Genomic DNA, 24,336 nt, shown 5'->3' with positions numbered 1-24,336 from the left:
GATGCGCCGCGTTCTTGACTCGCGGGGCCTCCAAAACAAAGACAGCCAGAACAAGACCTGGATCTGTATGTAGACCTGAAGGCTGCGGGGCTGTAGGACAGGAACAGAAAACTGGCAAATGCTGCGATTGGGATGGAAGCAGGGACTGGGACCAAAAGACGCCGAAGGCTACACAGCACCAAAAGCTGGTGCGGCGGAAATTAAACAAATTAAACTTCCTATTAAGGGATACATGTTTTTGAGGCTCTTTAGCATTAGATACAAGACCTTTACATTATAGTAGTGCGTACAATAAAATACTAAGATCCAATGGAGTTATCTGGTCATTAGTTTGTGTATGCACTCTTTTTTGACAGTGCACTGGACCTTGGCCTGAGCTTCCTTCTGCCCCTTCCACCCCTGATCGGTTCTGCCCCGCTCTGTCCCCCTGCATTTGCGCTTTTCGTTGCCTTGGCTACTATACATTTTTGTCAGCGATTTGTACGCATTGTCTTGGCCCTGATCTGCTTTCCCCCATGCTGCCCAGAACCCCTTTTGTAGGCTTCGCCTCGCAGCTGAGTGAGCATCCGAGAGATTTTTTAGCATAACATTTGATTATCATTGTCAATTGTGTGTATTTATGTGCAGGTTCGAGGCGGGTTCCTTTGTATTTCCCCTGCCGATCGCCCCCCTAGATTGACAGCACAAATGATTTAGCTTAACTGTCAATCAATTTTCGGCTGAGCAGATCCTGGGGAGATAACTAAAAACGCCGAGCTCCCTTGGTCAAGTTCGTTGCCTGAGTCTTTTGTTTCGTTCTGTGCTTAATTGTTATTTGCTTAAAATACGGAATGGGTCCGAAACGCTTTCCCCAATTAACGATAAGGCATCTGCAAGGGGTGGGTCGTACACCCCCTTTTAGGAGGTAGCGCACATTAAGCCACATTCGCGCAAATTAACGCAAAATGCTTATCACAGAAGTCGCGTCGGGGAACTGGGAAAAACACCCTCTTCCCCGGGCGTCACCCACTTATGCCGCCTAACGAACAGCGCGTACTTTTCGAGAGGGCAACACCCCACGTATAAAGGAGCTCCTTCCCCACCCTCGGAGGAGCGTCTCTGTTGATGATTTTACGCACCAACTTTGCGGAAGGGAAGGGAGCTCTCTGGGTACCACACCTTGCCAACTGGTGTTGAAAGCAATTTCAAAAATGATGAGTATGATCGAACGAACAGTTCCCTTGGCAGCAGCCGCTGTTGGCTTTTCGATTTGCTTTCAATATAATTTGGAGGCCCCCTTCGAGGGGCTGCCTCTCCCAGCCGCCCTTCCTCCCTTCCTCCCTCCCGGATCCCCGATCCCGATCCCCATAAAAGTACCCAGCTCGGACCTTCTTGCCCTTGTCTTGGGCTCCGCAGCCCGGCGAAGAAGCCAATAAGCAGTTTTGCTTTATCGCTTATTAAAAATCATTTCGCTCTTCGTATTTTCAGTTTCCAGACTGGCTCCAGTCCCCAACCGTCCGACCATCCTTCCTTCCTTTTCCGCATCCACCTCCCTCCTGGCCGGCTTTGTTATTAACTTTGACTCACATGTCGATCACTGTTGATGATTCTGTTCAATTTTAGCGCACATGAGAGCGCCGTCTACGTCTCCATCATCCCCATCACCAGCGTCTGCGGCCTCTCAGCTTCCTACATTCCAAAATGTGTGTATATCCGAGCTGTGATTGCTATCTGACGGAGCAAAAATATTTATTCAGCCCCCAAAAACGTAATGTTAGTGGTGCACGGAGAAAAACGTAGGGAACTATGTTGAAGCCAGAGATATAAAACTGCGCTCTGGGGTCTAAAAACTTGCTTATCTGAGTTTTAAAGCAGAGTTACCCGTGGTGAACGGTGACCACATCTGGAACGTGTAGATTTATCTCACATTCGATTTTATTTCACGGATATTTTTCGTGGTGTAACTTTTCGGGCTGTCCCGGTGAGTGCCCATCAAGCTTGACGATGCGGCTGATGATGACGTGCCGTTGTCAGAGACTGAAGTTTAAGTCGGACTGGGAGTCTGAATGGTTCGATCCTGCTGCCCCAAATCGACTTCGCTTTCATTTATGCCTCTCCGGCTCCGGCTCCAGCCGCCTCCTCCCCTCCTCCTTATCGCATGTGTCCGCTATGGCAAATTATGGCAAATACACACCTTATGCCTGGTACCTGATGCCCAATGCTCGATGTCCGATGCCCAGGGACTCACCTTCGCATCTGCTACAGTCAGCCCTCGGTGCACACGCACCCCACACACGCCGCAAGGAGCTCACAGAGTTGCAGATATGGCCAGTATTTAGGTCTCTGAAGACGGAGACACTCCGTGGAGCCCGACAACCTAAATGCTTTTCGTTTCTTCGCCTCCTTCCCATATCGGCCTGGCTTTGCCTCTTATTGTTTTCTTGGGCCAGGGCTCTCTGGCCGGCCGATGATTACAAGATCACTTATCTGGCTTCAATAAACTTCGGCATCGGTTGCTGTTATTATTTTTTAATGTAGTTTTTTAAGTACCGTCAAACACTTGAGACTATGAAGCGAGAACTACTCCCCCCGTCTGGCCTGTCTGGCCTCGAAAAATCATCTAGAAAAGTTGTTTAGCCCATCGATCGATAGCAAGAGGTAATTACCGGCGATCGATTGCTCCTATCCCTGCCTCTCCTTCCCCCTCCCATATGGATTTTGTTTGGATGTTTTTCTAGGGGGCGGCCGGAGCGGGAGATTATCGAAGATCTCTCGCGTCCAGCCGAGGAATTTCAATTTCGGACCTCTGCTTTTGTGCTCGTGCACCTGCCCTGCAACACTTTCTTTCCGCTTATTGATATCTTCATGGCATCGGTCCCCCTCCGCCATCCAGTACCTGTGTACGTAGGCATTCCCTGTGCCTCCAACCTGCCATTCCATTTCGTTGGCCATCAATCGCAAGTACAGTAATTTGGCTCGAGTGCTGCTCCAGTGGATTCCCCATTACCACGTAACTCGGGTTTATGGCCACGCACGGCTTTAAGACGTTGTAAGGATTGTGCTTGCACTGAGGAAAACACCCCAGAAGAGCTTGGGAAAATGTATTATCTCCGCATTTGGATCTCTGGTCAAGGGAAGTGAACAATTTTCCAAAACAGAGGCACATGAGTTGTGAAATTAAATACCCAACATCTTTGGTATAAAGGTGTTTAGAGCTTACTTATTTTTGAGTGCCATCATTGATAAGAAATATTTACCAGCGAATCCCTTGATTTACCGTTGGCATACCGAAAATAGTTCCCCTTATTTCTACAGTGTGCCATCTATTGTGACGCACTTGGGCCCTATAAACATTCCACGCTCATATTCCTCGGCTCCTGCTAATTTTGCAGGCACTCAACTCCCCGCTTCTCCCCAGGTCCGTGCAATTTTCGTGGCTTAATGCCAGAGCCTGGGATTTCCAAGATTCCCTCTGCTAATAACTGGCAATCTGCGCCCTCGGTTCGATGGATTCGAATCCAAGGCGAGGAGCTCCTTTGTTTGCTCTCTAAGAATAAACCTTCTCGGGGGTTCTATCGATCTTCCTGAGCGCTGATCTACCCGGCATTCCTTTCGCTCTCCGTGGTGGAACATCTGGCCTTTTGATTTTAATTATATATTGTGACCAGTTCGAGAGTCCGAGAGCCGAGGAAAACCTTCATATCGAAATGGGCGTGTCACTAAATAAATTACTTTTCTATACTTGGACTCTCGACGCTGTCGAGTTTCCCACATGTGGCACAATCTGTTTTTGTTTCAGGCCTTAGTTTTCGTCTGTGGCTGTAGTCTGGGGACTGCGGAGCTGGAGTTTGGTAACCTGGCTTCTTGGCTGTTGGAAGCTCGGAAAATTGTTTGCTAAACGCCCTTTCCTGTGCCGCTGCTGTCGCTTTTGGGCTGAAGCTGCTCGTAATTAGCATAAATCACTTCGAAAAAGGCTTCCATTTTGGCTTGACCAAATTTGTTTATAGACTCTGTGGCTCTTTTAGCATTTTGGCATCTCCCATGGGCCCCCCGGTACCCCTCTGGTACCCCTCTGGTCCCCCATTCCACCCCCTTTCGCCTTGGAAAACGAACTACAACAGCAGAAACAACACGACATGGTCCAAGTCACGCATCGCTGACCAAAATTGGCCTCCAACTCGAACTCGAAGTCAGCTTTTCGGGATGGCGAAGGCGATTGGATTGCAGTTCGGTTTCGCTTTGTTTGCTCTTTCTTTTTGGCCCGAAAGTTGGGCAATAAAGGCCATTTGCATTGCACTCCGAAATGCAGCAAATAGAAAGTACAATTCGTTAATTGAAAGTTTAGCGGAAAATGCCTAAAACAAATGGCGAAACAAACGCAGTGTCCACAAATGAACTGAAGCGCCAAGTTGTTCCCTGATTTCCCGCTTAGAGCAACTTTCCCATATTGCTTGTTCGGCTTTGAGGTGTCCTGATTAATTGCTCCTTGCAAAAGCGGTGACCTCATCCCCACTTCCTGGAGTCACACTGAAATTCCCGCATGCTAATCAGCCGTATGCCATTTGGTAACCAACTGTCAAAATCCATTTGAAAGCATCTTCATAACTATTGCGACTAAAGACTGGTTCGGTTTTCCACTCCGATCGCCTTTTACATTGATCACCCCGGTTATTTCCACTTTTCCATAATCGCAATTACTGTCAATCAGCCATTTAATTTCAAGTTTTGATTTATTATCGCGGCGGAACTTGGGCTCAGCCGCTGTGTTGATTAAATCACGGGTGTGGTGACCCCGACTTATTTATTTTGATTTGGATTTCAGCAACTGTTGTGCAACCGTCATTATAGTTTACAAGAGTTTGATTGAACGTTGTAAGGAGCTGGATGTGGTAGTCCAGTAAGTAAGAAAGTAAAACGTGGTGACCCCGACTTATTGACTAACTCTTACGCAATCTTTAATAAATAAACAACAAATATTTTAACCACTGTGTTTAATAGCTCAGCTAGTGAACTAGTAAATATTTTTATAGGTAAAAATATAGTTACAAAATATTTACTTAATTTTTGATTACCTTATATTAGGCTGCAAAATTATTTATTCATAGAGCGACTATCTTTTTTGACTGCCGAAATATATTGCCGGGCATCTTTATGGCCGTAAATTAAGCTCTGGGAATTTAGACTGGTTTTGGCCATCCACTCCGCTCGGTTTTCCATTAAGTCTCTGCTCGCTTTTTGCCAACGCGTCGTAGTTGTCCACCACTTTGCTGTTTTTTAGTGCTCTCCAGCGGCCTAATTGAAAAAATGGTTTATTAAAATGGCTGGGGAGTTGGGTTTTCGGGCGCGCGGGGCGATGATCCTAACGCACATAATATTTCCGTCATTAGGCACCGCAACTAGTTTTGAGTTGGCAGCTCTTAGTTTTTCGGGGGCATTGCATAAGCAGCGAAACGCTCCGCCGTCCTTTTGTTCCCCATAATTTGTGGGACGTGACGCTGATGAGGAGGCCGAGGCTGTGGGACCCTGCTCGCCGGAGATTCTGTCTCGCCTCCCACTCACAGTACCCACAGTCACAACCACAATAAAAAGGAACTCGGGCCGAGACAATTACGATGGGAGAACGGCGTATACCAATTATGAGGCTGCGCTTGTTGGCCATAAATTCGCGTCCGCTTATCATTTTCATAAACAAGTCGCGGCCGAATGGGAGCCGCACTAGAGCCTCGGCCTTATGCAATTCTCACTCAGACTCCGTCCGACTGCCCCGGCCTTCTCCCGGGGTAATGACAGGTGTTTGTAACTCGTTTGTAGCTAACGGGCCCCGAAAAAGGCAGGCTCAAAGTGTGGCCGGCCCCAGAAACAGAAACCCAGACAATCGGCATCACGGGCATCGCCTGCACAGAAGAGTGGGTCTCGGGCACTAAAAACACAAAACTTGGCTGGCGGGGGGTCGCCAACGCAGCCAGCCAACAGATATTTGCATTAATACAAAGCCCAGGCCAATTTATGCCCGCCAGCAGCTTCGAAGCATCGCTATCAGAAACAGCAGCTGCAGCTGGCGGTCCCCGGCCCAGTGAAAGTGATCCTCGAAAGATGCCTCCAAAGGCTGGGACCTGCGTCTGCGGTTGCCGTCTAGATATTCTACGATTACACAGTCCGAAAATAATAACAAGTCAATTAAATAATAATACTGTATGTGGTATACTGTGCGTGTGTCGCCAGAGCAGTGAAATTAATACATCACAGAGAATAGGTGGAATGACTCTCTCCCTCAGGACTTTTACGAAAAATAAATGTAGGCCCTTTATTTATAAAATGCATTTATTACTAGAATTTCTCTTTGTGTTACTTAATTTGCAATTCCATTAGGAACGCAGTTTTCATATTTTTTCTGCACAGAACTTTCTCCCTGTGTAGGCTTGCAATTTCATTACGAACGCAATTTCGATTTGTTTTCTTGTGGTCAAAGCACACAGTGGACCCCAGTTGGAGATGATTTTGATTTCGATTGTGTTTCCGCGTGTGTTTGCGGTTGGGAATCACAAGACTGTCAGCACACACAACTTCATCACTTGACGGCGGGAATAAAATTGATATTTGCGGTTCTGCTTGTGGTTTGTCGGCCCGGTGGAATGTCCATCGGGGTTCTCAGTGCCAAGATCCCTGGAATCGGATCATAGACAGAGTGTCCACTCGGGGTTTATTGACCCATCGTCATCGGATAGCTTGAAGTCTGGAGAGTCTGGGGCTGATTAGCCAGACAACATTTGTCATTGTTAGCGCGTAATTAACTCACGCCCCGAGACCAAGCCAAAGCCCCCGATTCCACCCACCGCCCCCAGTGCCATAAACATAAATCACACTGGAAAACCACCGGGAGAAAAACGGCACCATTTGGGATGTGGTGCTTGGAGCCTGGAGACTGGCAACTTAATTGCAGAGTTTGCATAATGCATTTAAGTGAAAAAAGAGGAAAACCAAGCTGGCGGTTTGCCTAATGGCGCAAAATATTTCAAATAAACATTGAAAAACACTTCGAGGCGACGGGCCATGAAGTGAAATTCAATTTGGCCAGACGCCGCGCACCACCCTGCACCACCTTGCACCACTGCACCTCCGCACCACAATCATAATTAATTTCGGCGGTTATCGCTTGGCCTGCTTCCGAGTAAGCCACTTCGCAGTCTGAGTCCGCGTCTGGGGTTCCAAGTCCCAATCCGAGTCCCACCTGCTGCCAAGTAACCAAAATCAACAAAATCGATATTTAAAATCGCATAAATCGCCGGGCGAGCCCACACACAGAGAAACGAATGGGTGATTGGCTAAGGTTCTGCGGGGAGCCAAGTATTTCAAAATACATAGTATCAATAGCTTACCATACTATTTACTTTTCTTTAATTTGAAAGTGCGAAAGTTCATTCCGAACGAAAACAATGTTTCCAAGTTCATACTTTTTAAGTGATTTCAATATCTTAGAAACAGTTATAATTAAATAGGCGATTCGAGTGCATAAAAAATGCACTTAATCAATGCACTAAAAATGCTGTCTAAAAGTAGACTGTAATAAATTATGAATCCGAAAGTCCGTTAGATTCATTCCGGTAAATAGTTTTACTTTTCACTGCATACTTCTATGCATCTTTTTAGGGGATTTCAAGTCCCTAGCAATGTTTGTGTCAAGTAGCTCATATTTTAACAAAGTACCGAAGTAGATTCACCTAATAACTCTCTAATTTAGGGTAATTTTTGCCTGTGCACCGCATGCGTTCCACATTCCCGCAATCACACATATGTTCCACACAGTTTACCACCGCCTCGACTTTGGCTGTGACCACTTTGCGGTTTGATTTATGCGGCTCTTGGCCCCGCTGGGATCGGAGGATCGGTGGATTGGTGGATCGGTGGGCCGCACAGTGGAATGGCCAGTGGATAGGTGGATTGGCACCGCTAGTGCCGTTGGTATGGGACTGGTGGCGCAGTGGTGCTCGGCGGGGTGTGTGGGTGCGTCTCGCCTCTAACTGGAATTGCTTTAAATTACGCAAATTCAAATTGCACGGCCGAGCGAGCGAAACAAAGCCAAAACGAATCCAATCGAATGCAGTTGGAGTTGAACTTTTGATTAACTTATTGGACACACGGCGCACAACAAGTATGCCCGGTACCGTTAGCCGCTCCAAGATCCAGCAGCCACATCCAACATCCAAGCTCCGAGATCCCAAATCCGCGATCCGCGGTCCAGGCACTTGCCATGTACAGAGAGTTGTCCACTTTACGTGCTCGCCGTTCGCATTTATCAAACCGAACTAAGAGTGAAACCGAAACCCAAGCCCCAATCCGAGCTCGCGGACAAGCCGAAAAAGCCAGCGACGCAGACCAAAAGCCAAGATCGAAAGTGACCAAAGTCGGCGACAACAAAATCAAATCGAATTGCTGTGAGTGCAGCTATGTGTAAAAATTGCGGGCTGGGAATAAAATAAATAAAAATACGGGCTAATTTATGGTTCACCATTTTCAGTGGGGTGGAAATTCGCCAACTCATTTCAAGGGGCGGGGAGTACTTCCTCCGTGTGATAAACATTTGCAGTTTTAGTTCAAGATCAACTGACTCATATAGCATCGGATACTGAATGGAACCACTATCTTATTAACTTCTAAAACGAAAAACGAAGCCACAGCGCCAATCAAATAGTTTTGAGATATGGATGCCTTGTTTATTGGTCCACCTTTATTTCCTCTTCTGCTGCATTTCCATGCCTACCCATTGCACATTTCAATTCTGCGCAAATATTTACACAATCTCAATAAATTTATGCGCTCTTCTTCACATTTTCAATTTGCCGAGGAGGCCGCCTCCCTCGGCTCCCCGCAGAATTTATGCAAAGTCACGGGGAGAAGCGGGGCCCAGAGGACTGTGATTGTTATTGGCCTAGAGAACGAACGATCAGCGATCGGAAATTGAGAATCGAGAATCGAGAGCCCAGAACCCAGAACCCAGAACCCAGAGTCGAGCATGGAGAATCGACGATCCATGTGTGGGCGGACGAAATCGAATTCAAATTCAAATTCAGCGATCGTGGTGGGAGTTTGCAGAACACGGAACACGGGGTAATGGAGTCAAGTCGCTGGAGTCTAGGGCTGGATCATGATTCTTATCGCCTGGCTTTTAGCTAAAGGCCCGATGTTTCTGTTTCTGGTTCGGTGTTTCTGTGTTTCTGTGTGCACCACTTTGTGTGTGGCCCAGTTGTGGTGCTGCGCTTTATGGCCATCGACAACTCATTGACAATTTCCTACTTTGGGTGCCACTTTGGGGAAAGTCGCGCAGTCGACAAATATTGGCCATTAGGCACTGCAATTTCCACACGGTGAAAAAAAGAGCTCCGCTTCAGTGGGTATCTCGAGGGCCAAGGATTTCATTCGCTGACGGAGCTCTGCTGCCACACTTACTGTGTGTGTGCGGCAGTCCTTTCTAAATATTATAATCATACCCTTTGTGTTTCGGTTTGACATTTGCAAGCTATTAATCTGGTCCAAAGTAGTTTAAAGTCATATCACTTACAGAGTTGCTGTGCAGCCAGGAAATGGCGACACTTTCCGGGAGGTGTGACCACACATCTATCTGGCTTTCCTCCTCTCCAGAGGCGCCAATTAGAATGTTTTATTGCCCGGACTGGCCGACGTTTCTCGGCTAACTACTCCTCCTCCGAGAGCCAGAAGTTGCCTGCTGTCATGGGCATGACTTCCTGTCGCTCTTGATTTCATTCCCTGCGTGGGTGAAATCGCATCTGCAGAGTAGGTGGTGACAGGGACAGGGACAGGAACAGGGGCGTAGGGAGAGGGGAAAAGGGCCACTCGTTAACGTCGAAAGGCCAGAATCTTTGGAGCGTGCATCCAACTTAATTAGCTGCAACTGCATCTGCCACCGAAGGAACTGCAGTTTAATGAGGAAGGCATTGATTAGCGCCCCCGATTACAAAGGGAATAAAAAGGGACCAGAACTGGTATAGAGGCTGGAAACAGAGAACATAATGGGCCTAGAAGGCTAAATCCTTATTAAAAAGAGTTCCAGAGAGAGAAGAATACAGTAGATACAAAATGTATATTACTGAAGTCCGCTTAAATATCAAGAAAATTACAGCACATAAGTTAATCCTATCTTTTAGGTTGCCTACGAGTATTTGTTTATTTGATGCTAATTGCAGCTTGGCATTTACTATATCTCATGAGACATTATTCATATTTCCCCTTTGGCACCTCCAAAGTTGTTGGTACCAAAAATTAACAAAACTAGCGAGAATTCACCTTTTTCCCTGGCTGTTTTGGCGAGCAAACAGGAACTGATTTCGATTCAAGTTCGTGAACTTTGTCGCTGGCGGTATCCAAACTCAGCAAACTCAGCAAGCTCGGCAACCGACGCACATTCCAGCGAACAACGTTGGGGAACTTGTGCAACGATCGATCATCGCAGTCATAGTTGTATGCAGAGTTTGGGATCGGAGGATGGGACTTGGTCAAGGGGCAGTGGGGCTGGGGAGGAGGAGACCCAGGCGGGTGGTGAGCCAGCTTGTTGCAGCTGCGGCAGGAAAAATCGTAGAGGCATTTGAAACACAAGAAACGCATTCATTCCCCCACTCGCCACTATTTCTTTCCTCCCAAAACATTTTCCTCCTTTTCCCTGGCCAGTTGTGCTGTGCTGTTCGCATGTTTTTGGCCATTTGCAGACGCAGCCTCGCAGATCCGCAGTCAAGTCCATGGCCAGCGGGTAAATGTAAATCTCCCCCACTCTGCACCACCCTGCCGCTCCGCACCACCCTGCACCACCCTGCTCACGCACCTATTGGTATTTTGATTTATCAATAGACGCTGTTTTTCTCGCTGCGGCGAAAGCAAAAGTTGAGTCCTGCCCCGCCGCCTCCCAAAAGTTGAACCGTAAACGGGGCAACCATACGGGGGGCGTGGCACACCGGGGTAATGGTAATGGGCACTGGCATTGGCTAAGAAGACAGCTGCAGAGCCAAGTGCCAGCCAACATAAATCAAATGAAGGAAGAAATGTACAAGATAAATTTTTAAGCACACTTATTTAACACCTAACAACCTTGTTAGATGCATTTTGATGATGCCCCAGCACCACTGCACCACTCAGAGACAAGGTGGAGCAGTGGAGTTCTGGGGGAGAGCACGGAGCGGAGAACCGCACTGGGAAAACTAAGTGGGGAAATACTATCAGGAAACGATTAGCTTTCTGATTCTGCTGTAAAAGGACTCTGACGCACCTTCTTTCATCTCAATGGAGAGTTGATCTCATTAAGATTTTCTAGCGACTATAAATTACATGCATTTCTCTTAAGAATCCATTCTGCAATGTTTTTTCTCAGTGCTGGAAAAACATTACAGCGTAGAGAACGCAGCGGAGAACAAGTCAGAAATCTATACCGGAAAATTAAAAATTCCTAATAACACGACAAGCGGCACAGCGGTGGTGCAATGCTGGTGCAGTGGTGCTGCAGCGGTGCAACAACTGTTAGAATTGCTTTTTGGTGTTTGACGATGCACAGCGACAACGGAGAGCACAACAACACCAGGGGAAGAGCCCAGTCCGAGCCACAGAAAAGCAAACAGAAATAGATCGTTCCCACCTTTCGCTGCCGCACCATCACCGCCACGCCCCCCGCCCCTGAGCTGCACCACTTTCCCGGTGGTGCGGCCCCATCACATCTGCTCACATATAAATCTTCAGCTCTTCGATGGCGCATCTTTGAGAGAGCGAGAAAAATAATTTATAAAAATTGCAATAAATATTGGGGGGCCCTGATAAGGCGTCAACATAAATCAGCTGCCATGTTGGAGACCCCGCGAAAAAGTTCGGGGAGTCGGGGAGGTGCGAGGCCCGTGACTAATCAAGGCAAAAGTGTGAAATCTTCACACGCCGCAGAGGATTCTCCCGGTGCGCAGAAGACAGTCTTCAGCGCCGAGCCCTCAGCGAAGTAAATGTCTTTATAACTAATTCGATTGCTGGTCAATCACCTGTTGGATAAAACCGCAGTGGGGTGAATAAGGTGCACGTCGAGAAGTAATGACGATCACTATGGTGTTGAATTGGATAGAATACCTTGATTTCTGAGAAACCCTCGAGGCCTTTGGACTTTTTCGCGCAGTGTGGGGAGAGTGCTCTGTGCGAAGACCGCAGACATTTCACGCTTTCTGCTCGCGCCAAACATGGATTGGCACATCGAAGCCCCAGCGACGCCGCCCACATGGCAAACACTTTCTTCACCTCAATCGGGATGGGGCTCGTATTGGGTTTCACACACCGAATCTAAATTATTGGCAGGGGATTGATGACGACTGTCGAGGCGTGTGTTAAGAGGGGCCGAAAAGTGCTCTAGCTAGGTCGAAGCGAGTAAGACAAAAAAATTAAGTCGGACCCGGCACTTGCGAGCACGTAGCCATTTCTCATCAGCCACATTTCGTATTGGTCGTTGCGGCGGGGCCAGCTAAATCATCCACATCTGCCGGAAATTGCATAAGAAATATGCAAGCAGCCGCACGCTGCGATTCGCGAAGTGAGTTTCGGGCTCTGAGACCCAGAGTTCCACAGTCGCAATGCCTCAAAGTTCCCTGCTCCGGGGATGTCTTATCAAAACTGCTCGCTGGCCTCGGACTCACAGACTTCAGTGACTTGGCTCTGCGCCACTCACTCCACTCGCTTCGGTGATAATCCACGCCAGAGACACGACCGACATTTGGCCAACTTCTATTAGCCAGAACCGTGGTGTGACTTAGCCCTCTCGCCGATGCTGTGCCATTAGCACTGTAAGAAAATGCGTTACAGTTAACAAAATTAAATACGTGTTTTGTTTTAAACGCTGTGCTAAAATTTAAGATGTTTTACAAATAATTTTTAATTGAAGATTTTTTACAACGCAAGTTATTTATTTAATTTCAAATAATATGGCGCCCCCGGTGTGGCGGAGCACTCACTTCACTTTTAATTTGTTTTATTCGTGAACTAAAAGTTGTATACTTGAAATATTTTCTCGGTGTACAAGTGTTAATCAAACTGCAACCACGAGCATCCGCATGGCTGCTGAGGAGCGTTCTGTTCCAGCAATCATCTTCATCCTTTTGTTGTTAACTGCTTGGGTTTGAGCCAACTCCCCGTTGCCCTCTCTCTTTCACTATATACCCATCTCTCTCTCTCTCTCTGCAACTCTGTCTCTGCTCGTTTTGGTTTTTGTACGTTAAATAAGGTAATTGAATGAAATTACTTTTGACAGCTTATTTGCATACATCAACAGCAGCCGAAAGCAGAAGCTGGGACTTTGGAGTCGGAGTCCCAGTCAGAGTTTGGAGTTGGAGGCCTTGTTAGGCCATAATTGGTCATTGAATGCTGCCCCACCTGCCCCTGTTGCCCCTTTTGGTATCCCCACCTGCAGGAGAGTGTGAGAAATGCGTGCTGACAAAGATGAATAACTCTCGACTTCCTCACTTCGTACATATGAAAAGCGTGTTGGGCACAAACGAACTTGAATTGTTTGCATTTTGATATTTATTTTTGGGTATTTTTTATGTTTCTGGCTGCCTGAAAGATGTCACTTGGCTTTGGCTTTGGGGCTTCACTGCCTTCGATTTGATTTGCCTTTCACTGCTGCCTGTTTCTGCTGTGGACATAACCACAGCCCCAAAGGCAGCTGTCCTCTGTACGGTTTTCAGCTTATCAGGGCCAAGATCACACTTGAAATAAAAACAAAGTGGAATAAAGATGGACCTTATTTAATTTTTTCACGTTTTTAATATAGAGTCTCTAAAACTGAGAAGGTTACCACCACATCTTTATTTTCTCCAAGTGTAGATTCCCTGCCCGTTTTATTTCCAGCCCACGATCCTTACAGAATCCCCTTCGATTCGTGTGGGCGTGCATTTATTTAGCCCTGGACCCTTTCCGCCTCCTCTTTCAGATCCTCGAAAACAGTTGCACAGAACTTCCATGTTGTTGACAGATAAAATTGCCAATCTCTGGCCTGACGACGTCCCATCCCAGTTCGCATATCCCGAAACCCGCATCCCATCGCAGAGCTGGAACTGCCCCCGTCCACTCGGCTGGCGACAATTTCACCGGCCGGGTTAAACGGGTTTAAACTGCTGCCCAACTAAGCTTAATGAAAGTCTTTAGTCGCAGCAACAATCTAAGCAGATCTCCGCCAGGCTTCCGACCAAGTCCAAGTCCCAGTACCCGGTAACCAGACCTTCAAAAAGTGTAATTAGCGCTGAAATTCAACGAGAGGAGCCCAACCACTGGGTGCTGGGATCCCGGACACGTTTCGCTTTAAATGCATATCAGTCTGGACTCTAAACTGACGGTCTGGGGAAGGGCTTCAGATACACAACGAAAAAATCAGAGCGCTTCCGGTGATCTTGCTAAAATGAGTAATCATTTTAAGCATTCTGAAGATTTAGCCCTTTTATTTTCTAAACTAAAATTTTTAAATTTCGGTTTTGCTTCTACATTTTAAAAAATTGTTGGATATTTATTATTGCTTAATTTGACTATCTATATCCCAGTGTGCTTTGCCCCATAGTTTTACTTCATTCGTTTGTTTTGCCTGTTGCCTCCGATTGGGGAAGGGAAGGGAAAGGTTCTCCCCTGGCCTCCGGCCTCCTCCGCCTCCTACTTAAAGTGAAATAATGACAGTTTTAATTGCTGGTTTCTCGGCTTGTTCGTTGGCGTCAAAATGCGATCGATGCCTGCCCCCGCTGGTTGGCTATTTATAAGACAACTCCCAGTCATTGCAACAGCCTATCCCGGTTCCCACTCTGCAGTTCCTTTCCTTTGGCTCGCACGGACAGACAGCCAACAGAATGCAAATGTCGATTACGCAAAATGCCAACTAATTGGCCGCCATTAAGCGGGGTCATTGTCCCCATTTCCCAGCAATCCGGCAACCTTTCTGCCCGTGATTCACACCGGGCCTGGGCCCAAATTGAAGTTGACATTCGCCAGATACGACGGCACTTCGGGGGCGGAGGGCCTCCAACTCCCGATCCCGAGCATAACAAATTGCCAAATTAAGCCCTGAACAGCGCAGGGAGATAAGCCCCGGAATGGGAGCCCAAAAAGCCAACGGCAGCAGCTGCCTGTAAATCAAATTAAAATTTTGACAACTTCATTTGTACCTGTTGGAATATGCAATACATGACCGAAAGCAGTGCTCTTAATTTGCAATTTTATTCCACATTCTCTTGAGTATCTATACAATTCGTAAGCACCTGAGAACCACATTATTTGGGAGTCAACCATATCTTTATTTTACAAAAACTGGAAGTACCTATTTATTGATTTGATGTTTTTCTGTTTTCTAGGTTTCTGCCAGTGATCCGGATTGCGGAGTAAATGCCATGGTGAACTACACCCTGGGCGAGGGGTTCAAGCACCTCACCGAATTCGAAGTGCGCTCCGCATCCGGGGAGATTTGCATAGTCGGCGAACTTGACTTCGAGCGGAGGAGTAGCTACGAATTTCCCGTACTGGCCACGGACCGAGGAGGTCTGAGCACCACGGCCATGATCAAAATGCAGCTGACGGATGTGAATGACAACCGACCGGTTTTCTATCCCCGGGAGTACAATGTGTCGCTGAGGGAGTCCTCGAGTGCCCCGTCGCAGGCCTCGAGTACGCCAATTGTCGCCGTGGTGGCCACGGATCCCGACTCCGGTAACTTTGGCCAGGTGTCGTACAGGATTGTGGCCGGCAACGAGGCGGGTATCTTCCGGATTGATCGATCCTCCGGTGAGATCTTCGTGGCCCGTCCGGATATGCTGTCCGTTCGAACACAGCCCATGCACATGCTAAACATCTCGGCAACCGACGGCGGTAATCTAAGGAGCGCTGCCGATGCCGTCGTCTTTCTGAGCATCATCGACGCCATGCAGCGACCTCCGATCTTCGAAAAGGCCAGATACAATTACTACGTCAAGGAGGACATTCCGAGGGGCACGGTCGTGGGCTCGGTGATAGCTACGAGTGGGGACACCGGTGAGTATTATATCCTTGGAAGTATTTTATTTTTGCTAAGCGCATTTATTAGTTCAGTGATCTGGAAATCAAAATATGCACACTTGATGAAGCTTAGGATAAAGATAAAAAAATGGGAAAAAATTTAAAAAATCGAACAAAACAACTGCAAAAATATGTTACTCTTAGATACCCTTTAAAAGATATATATATATTAGTTGCATCTGATTTATTAGGCACTCATTTAACATTTGGAAATTTAAAATACTCATCCAAAATGAGTACGTCCCAAGATGCCAAGGCACATTCATGCTTACAAACACAGTCCAAGTTAAAGGCTTTTCGGGCCTTTTCAGCCACAGCAACAAAGCCAAAGCAAAACACTTCAAACGCAAATTTCGGCAGAAATCTGCACCCATCAACGACGTCCTCGTCATCGAGTTGAACCGAACTCTGGGCACGATACAAGGGCCCGTTGTGAGTTCCAGTTTCAGACTCCAAGCTCCAAGCTCCAGAGCCCAACTTGAAGTAGGAATGAGTCCCAGACGATCCACGATCAGCGCTGGCTATGCAAAATGATTTTGCGGTTTAATTTGCTGCTTTCGCTGTGCACTTCCTTTTATGCCCCATTCTTTGTATGTGGTGCCCCATCTCCATCCCCAGCTCCGTCCACTCCTACCTGCCTCATGTGTCAATCGGTGACGAGAGCTCCTTCTCCCTCTCCAGCTCCATTCTATTGTTCCTGCAACTCATTGTCGAGGCCTTTGAATGGCTTTTAATGAGCAGCGGCGGCTCCTAATTTCGTATTTCGGAGTTCCTTCAACTTTATGTGCCGAAGGAGAAGAGTGAGGTAGAAATAATTGCAGTGGTCTTTCATCACTCGCGAAATGAGAATGTTAACCTGAATTCCATCCTTAAGATGCTGGTATCTCAAAGAGGACTCACCCGGCTTACTTAAAGATAGAACATTTTCAACGAAACCTTTAATACAACACAATTTGCATTTAATTTACAGCCCATCGCAGTCCGGTGAGGTATTCGATATACTCTGGCGATCCCGATGGCTATTTCAGCATAGAAGCCAGCTCCGGAAACATACGCATAGCTAGGCCCCTAGATCACGAAGCGAAGTCCCAGGTGCTGCTGAACATCCAAGCCACCTTGGGAGAGCCTCCGGTTTATGGGCACACCCAGGTCAACATCGAAGTAGAGGACGTCAACGATAATGCCCCGGAATTCGAGGCCAGTGTCGTCAGGATTTCCGTGCCGGAGAACGCCGAACTGGGAGCCCCCCTCTATGCTGCCCACGCCCACGACAAGGATTCGGGGAGCAGTGGCCAAGTTAGCTACAGCCTGGTCAGGGATGCGGGAAAGAGGCTCTTTGCCATAGATGCGAGATCCGGCCACTTGGTCCTGTCCCAGCCCTTGGACTACGAGACCTCGCAACGCCACTCCCTGATTGTGACCGCCACCGATGGTGGAGTTCCGAGTCTTTCTACGAACCTGACCATCCTGGTGGATGTCCAGGATGTGAACGACAATCCTCCAGTTTTCGAAAGGGACGAGTACTCGGTGAACGTTTCCGAATCGCGCTCCATTAATGCACAGGTAACTACTAAAGATATTATATCCTTCACTTAAAACAACCATTAACTGAATGCTTCTATTAAATAACCTTAAGTATTGCCTAAATACTATTTCTCTCGCCTAAGAGGCCTTTCCAATCCGATGGCTGCTGCTGAGGGTGTTTTATTGAAAAATAAATCTGTGTAATGCAAACTAAATGGGCCACATAAATTTGATTAACAGCCACTAAAAGTCACGCTTTTGTCAGGCAGCCGTCATATCGCGTTGAAAATATCTCAACACCCAGGAGGAGCTCCTACCGGCTGAAGACCGTGGCTCTTGGATCTTGGGCTCTTGAGCTCTTGGGCTCTTTGGCTCCCAAGAGCCGGCTCTCGGTCTCCCTTCAGCGCAGCCAGTTCGGTTCTTTGGCCTGAACTAGTTTTGATCATAAAATCACTTCATATCTTTGGCATCGGAAACGAGTTCTCCAGAGGCCTGCCAGATACACAGACGCAGACTCTTGGCTGCTCTCGGTCTCAAATGATTGATGCATTCCCCACTTTAGTATTCCGTGCTCCGACTTTTGTCTCTGACCGCTCCACCGCTTCTCTATTTCCAGATTATTCAGGTTAATGCCAGCGATCTGGACACGGGCAACAATGCCAGGATCACCTATAGGATTGTGGACGCCGGAGTGGACAATGTCACGAGCTCCATTAGCAGTTCGGATGTGGCCCAGCACTTTGGCATTTTCCCCAACTCCGGCTGGATATACCTGCGTGCTCCGCTGGATCGCGAGACCAGGGATCGCTACCAGCTGACTGTTTTGGCCACGGACAACGGCACTCCCGCTGCCCATGCCAAGACACGGGTCATAGTTCGAGTCCTGGACGCCAACGACAATGATCCCAAGTTCCACAAGTCCAAGTACGAGTTCCGAATCGAGGAGAACCTCCGGAGGGGCTCCGTTGTGGGAGTGGTCTCCGCCGACGATCTGGATCTCGGCGAGAACGCAGCCATCAGATACAGCCTGCTGCCGGCCAACTCCAGCTTCCAGGTGCATCCCGTCACAGGTGAGTCGGGCGGGCTTCCTTTTGGCCATAAATTAAGGCCGCTCTAACAGCGAACAACTCACTCAACGCGGCTCCGGTGGCGGTGGCAACTGTCAAGCCACCAGCCATGACCCACGGTCATTCATTACTGCTCCTCAAAGCTCCAAAGGAGATCCAGCTTACATTGCTTCCACAGCGAAAAAAATAGTCAGATTTTAACGATTTTGTAAGAAGAATTTTAGGAGTTGTTGTTCTTCCGGCGATCTGTCGACACACACAAGTCCCTACTGAATGGGCTTCTTTCAACTTCAAGGAAACCCTCATCTCCCTAATTTTATTTTTCACCAACTCCAAAAGGAATTTCGGAGGTATTTCTCCCAGTGCATCTCCTGATTCGCCACTGGCCCATAGATCAAGCGCATGGCAAACCTGTTCCTGCCAAGCGATAAAATGCGATCGCCGAGATACCCGAGATCTCGACTGGGTAGTGGGTCTCAAACGCGGGGCCCGATTCCCGATCCCAATGCCGATGCCGATGCCTGACTATTAGTGTTCGGGCAACAACAGTTTTAACGCTGTCAGCTCATCCGTCAATGGAATATCATTGGCCTGACATCCAGCCACTGTCCGTGTCCGAGCTCGCCTCGCATCCACATCCACATCCACATCCATGTGCGTGTCCGCTGGAGGCGAGCCGTTCTCTCGGATACTTTTGCGGGGACACCTCTCCGTCTCGTCTCATTTAAATTAAATATGGAAATCTCGTGCAGCTAATCCTGGCAAACAGGTTCCGCTCCGCCGGCACTCGCATGACATGAATTTCTTTCGGGGCATTAATCATCGGCGACCCAGTTAGGCGGCAACAATGCACCCACTCCCCCCGGCCTGCCATTATGCGGCAAAAGTAGTCCTCGATATGGAATAATTTAATTTAAAATAATAGTACGCTTACAAAACTCCGAAACCTGTTCCGAACTATTTCGATAACTTTATTCTTGCTGGCGAAAAAATCCCAACTACAATCATGTTTCACATTTATCAGAAAATTCTGCAAGTGCTAAGAGCATAACTATTTTGAGAAGCCATGAAAAAGTGTTGGCCACAACCAGTTTTGAATTATTCGTAAATATTTCTAAAACCAATTATATTTCACATTTATTGAAAACTTATGTGTGTGCTGAAAAATTTAACTACTTTGAAACCCCATAAAAATGTTGGAAGCTGAAGTCTTTACAGAGTTCTTCGTTTTATTTATGAGTTATTAGAGTCCTAATGGCTATTTCTTGTGTCTGATTATTTCAACAAGTCCATTTTTCATAAAAATTCATTTTTGGGTGTTTGAGCACTAGCATCTGAAAGTGTTTTGCTGAGTATTTGGTATGCAAATAAACTTGTATTTTTATCCGCGTTTTCAGGGGAAATCTCCACCCGCGAGCCCCTTGATCGGGAGCTCCGAGAACTTTACGACCTTGTGGTGGAGGCCCGCGACCAGGGAACCCCGGTGAGAAGTGCCCGAGTTCCCGTTCGCGTCCACGTTACCGATGTCAACGATAATGCCCCCGAGATCGCCGATCCGCAGGAGGACGTGGTGAGCGTGAGGGAGGAGCAACCGCCAGGAACTGAAGTGGTGCGGATCCGGGCCATCGATCGGGACTACGGCCAGAATGCGTCCATCACCTACTCGATTGTCAAGGGACGCGACTCCGATGGACACGGTCTGTTCAGCATCGACCCCAGCAGCGGGGTGATCCGCACTCGCGTGATCTTGGATCACGAGGAGCGCAGCATCTATCGACTGGGAGTGGCCGCCTCCGATGGCGGAAGTCCGCCCAGGGAGACGGTGCGGATGCTGCGCGTCGAGGTCTTGGACCTGAACGACAACCGCCCGACATTCACCAGTTCCAGCTTGGTCTTCAGGGTGAGTGCTAGATTTATGCGAGGGTCACTTCGGGATGGGATGGCATGGGCTGGGATGCTACGAGGATGGGGTCACAAAGTTGGTTTCCTGGAAAACTTTTGTCTATTTGACGCTTCTAGTTTTACACGACCGTTTTCCCCGCGATCGTGAGCAGCGCGTTTGTCGCCTTTTCCAGTTTTCTCGCTTTTAGCCAAGTGCTTTTGCCTTGCCGCCTTTGTTGCGGCGGATGATTTGTAGCCGCAGCCGAGAGCCTCACGTGACAATGGCCGAGAACACGACTCTGCCCCACCGAGTCCCTTCCTGGTCACCTCCGCCTCCTGGTGCTGTTCCCACTCCCACTGCCGCCCCTTTAAAGAGCTCGGAAGCAGATGTCACAGAGTGCCACGGACGTGGGAAGTGTCGCGATTTGCATTTAAAGCCCTGAGAGCCGAACTTACACTTTGGAAAAGTGTACTGCATTTCTGGGCGACTGATTACATACTTATCCGCATCGAAGGACCAAGTATTGCCAATGTGTTTAAAACTGGAACAGAGTTTTAAGCTCTGGTTTTTCACAGTGCACGCCTATTCATCCTCCTCCATTGTCGGCGTTTTCATTGCGCACGCGTAATTGTCACTATGCTCTGTGACAAGTCGCCTCCTCCTTCCCTTGCTCATCCTCCTCCAGCTGGAGGAGATCTCGGCCAGGCCTATTAAGTGCGATTCGAGACGTCAGTTGAGAGATCAGAGAACCGGAGGGCGGAGGATGTTGAAGGAGGAGCAGCCTCGTGCCTCGAGGAACTCGCCTGCTTAGATTTCGGCATGCTGCTCCGCTCCCTGCCCTTCCTTTTGCTTGGGAACCCTTTAACATTTTTATCACGTTCGATTCGCACATGTTTTGCATACTCTCCACTCCCAAGTACCCGGCTCGGCGGCCTCCCCCGGTCCCAGGTTTTCCCCGGATTCGGACTGAAACGCGGCCTCAACCGCTGATGGCTGCGACGCTTTGACATGCATTTAATTGCCTCTCGCAGCGCAAGGGCAGAGTCTGTCAAGGAGGGGGCTATCTTCCCCAGAACAAAACCCGAGGATCCCAGGTCGGGACCTTGTGCGTCCCTTAAATCCGCTTCGGCCACAATTAAAATTGACACATTTCGTTGCATTTCGGTCGGCCTTTTGCCTTCGCTTTGATACTGCGCCGCCTTCTCGTTTCGGCCTTTGTTCCTTTGCGTTGGCGTTGAACTAACAGAGACGCACTCCGCCGCAAAGTCGTCCTCGACCGCTGATGCCAATTACTCAGCGACGGATTGCCACAAATAAATCCGATGTAATTAAGCAATTCCCCCGCCGGCGGCAGAGCCCCTTCTGCCTTCTGCCTTCGACCCCCGGGGCCCTTATGCCCTTTTTCCCCGTTCTTGAAAAGCCTGCCATAAAAGTGCAGAACAAATCATTCGCCATTTTTGTGGCTGGGCTCTGTGAATAATTTGGCCAAAACCGAAATGCACAAACCGCAGCCTCCAGTAGTCGTTAGTTAACCTTGCACTGGGGAAAATGAGATTGCTTTAGTAACATTTGGAAAGCAAATCAGTATCCCTTTAAGAGGGAACAGTTTACACAAAGCAGAAAAAATTTCTTTCAAAACTTTTATAAGTCTGAAATAAAGAACCAACCCTTTTTGGGGATATAGCTGTTAAAGGAATCCACATTTTTTCCAAGTGCACCCCCGCCCTTTTCGAGGCAGCCAACTGCGTAATCTTGGCGGAGCATAAATCTCGTGACTGTCATTTTTGTGTCTCCATTTTGGCGACCCAAACAATATTTGCAATGTTTTTATTTTATGAAAAAAGATACCCGCTGCAAGAGAGAACCTTTCTTGTTTCGTTCCATTTTTTTGGTCGGAGGGACCTCTTGGAACGGTTTTTGCGGTTTTGCATATTAAATTCTTGAGCGGAGTCTTCTTCAGTCTTTGGAGATTCTTCCCTCACCCCCCACCCCTCAGCCCGTCTCCCGAGAGCCCGCCGCTCATATGGCTCACAACATTTTTCTGCAGTGATTTTCGGGGCCGCCAACTTGGTCGGAATGCATAATTTCTTTTTAATGCCATTGGTCGGCGACTTGGGACTTGGCAGTTGGGACTCGAGACCCGAGACTGGACGGGCTTCCTCTCCAGATTCTGGTTCCTCTGCTCTGTGGCCTCTCTTCTTTTTCGGCCTGGAAGGGGGAATGAAATTTTTAAATGTTTGCTGCCTTCGTAATCTTGAAGTATGAATTATTGCTTTAAGATTGGATTTTCAACACTGTTGTTGAGATTAAGATACGCGCCGAACAACACAACCAGGTCCAAGTAGAGCGACCCAAGAGTCGGCATCCTCCTCTTTGCGACCGCCCCTCCCATACTCACATACTCCCATATTCCCATATTCCCCTTAATAAGCCTCGAAAATAATCTATAATTGGTATTTGCGCAGGTACGCGAGGATGCCGTCGTGGGCCATGTGGTCGGCTCCATCAGCCCCAGCGAGCGACCGGCGGATGTGGTGCGAAACAGTGTGGAGGAGTCCTTCGAGGACCTGAGGGTCACCTATACCCTGAATCCCCTGACCAAGGACTTGATTGAGGCCGCCTTCGACATAGATCGTCACTCGGGCAACCTCGTCGTGGCTCGCCTCTTGGACAGGGAGGTTCAGTCTGAGTTCAGACTGGAAATAAGAGCTCTGGACACGACCGCCAGTAATAATCCCCAGAGCAGCGCCATCACGGTGAAGATCGAGGTGGCCGATGTGAATGACAATGCCCCCGAATGGCCCCAGGACCCTATTGATCTGCAGGTAATTATACGAATATATATCACTGTTTTGGGTACCTTTGAGACTTAGAATTTAAAACCTGCCTATACACTCCATAACTTTGTAACGACGTTAGGAAACCCTCGGGATAGAAAGTTTCGTTTCACAGTAAATTCTCTCTTTAACGATTCTAATCGCCGATCATAAAACCTGATACCGCAAGTTTTAATTGTTACATTTTATTGCATTTCCTATGCGTTTCGCAGGTGAGCGAGGCCACTCCCCTTGGCACAATAGTCCACAACTTTACGGCCTCGGATGCGGACACGGGCACCAATGGAGAGCTCCAGTATCGCCTGCTGCGGTATTTTCCCCAGCTGAACGAAAGCCAGGAGCAGGCAGTGCCCCTCTTTGGCCTGGATTCCCTGACAGGATCACTCAGTCTGCAGGCTCCCCTGGACTTCGAGGCTGTGCAGGAGTACCTACTGATTGTCCAGGCCCTGGACCAATCCTCGAACGTAACCGAAAGACTACAGACTTCGGTGACGGTGAGACTGCGAGTTCTGGATGCCAACGACAATGCCCCGCAGTTCGTATCCCCAAGTACAAGTGGTGGCAAGGCAGCCAGTCTTTTCATAAGCGATGCCACCAGGATTGGCGAAGTGGTGGCCCATATTGTGGCCGTGGACGAGGATTCGGGCGAGAATGGACGCCTCACCTACGAAATCACAGGTGGCAATGGAGAGGGCCGATTCAGGATCAATGCCCAGACAGGGATCATTGAGCTGGTCAAATCCCTGCCCCCGGCTGCCGAGGATGTGGAGAAAAGTGGGCGGTTCAGCCTCGTTATCAGTGCCAAAGACAATGGGCAGCCGGAGCCCAAGAAGAGCTCCCTAAATCTACAACTTATCGTGCAAGGCAGCCACAATAACCCACCGCGATTTCTGCAGGCTGTTTATCATGCCTCGGTCTTGGAAAACGTACCCAGCGGAAGTTTCGTCCTGCAGGTCACCGCCAAGTCCCTGCACGGTGCTGAAAATGGTAA

At 48.3% G+C, this 24,336-nt stretch overlaps 1 protein-coding gene across 1 annotated transcript in view; it reads left to right on the top strand.

Moving 5' to 3' along the window:
• Window positions 1-24,336, top strand: part of LOC108029084 (protein dachsous) — a 70,589-nt gene that overhangs the window by 36,859 nt on the left and 9,394 nt on the right. Inside the window, exons 3-8 of the mRNA XM_017101171.3 lie at window positions 15,339-16,011; window positions 17,006-17,598; window positions 18,176-18,629; window positions 20,024-20,526; window positions 22,974-23,333; window positions 23,558-24,332. Coding sequence (XP_016956660.1) covers window positions 15,339-16,011; window positions 17,006-17,598; window positions 18,176-18,629; window positions 20,024-20,526; window positions 22,974-23,333; window positions 23,558-24,332 — 3,358 coding nt within the window. The remainder of the gene's footprint in view (window positions 1-15,338; window positions 16,012-17,005; window positions 17,599-18,175; window positions 18,630-20,023; window positions 20,527-22,973; window positions 23,334-23,557; window positions 24,333-24,336) is intronic.

Source organism: Drosophila biarmipes, chromosome 2L (genome assembly GCF_025231255.1).
Source record: "Drosophila biarmipes strain raj3 chromosome 2L, RU_DBia_V1.1, whole genome shotgun sequence".
Classification (NCBI taxonomy): Eukaryota; Metazoa; Arthropoda; class Insecta; order Diptera; family Drosophilidae; genus Drosophila; species Drosophila biarmipes.
Note: the sequence above shows the minus strand (reverse complement) of the source record. Positions and strands in the feature narration are given on the sequence as shown.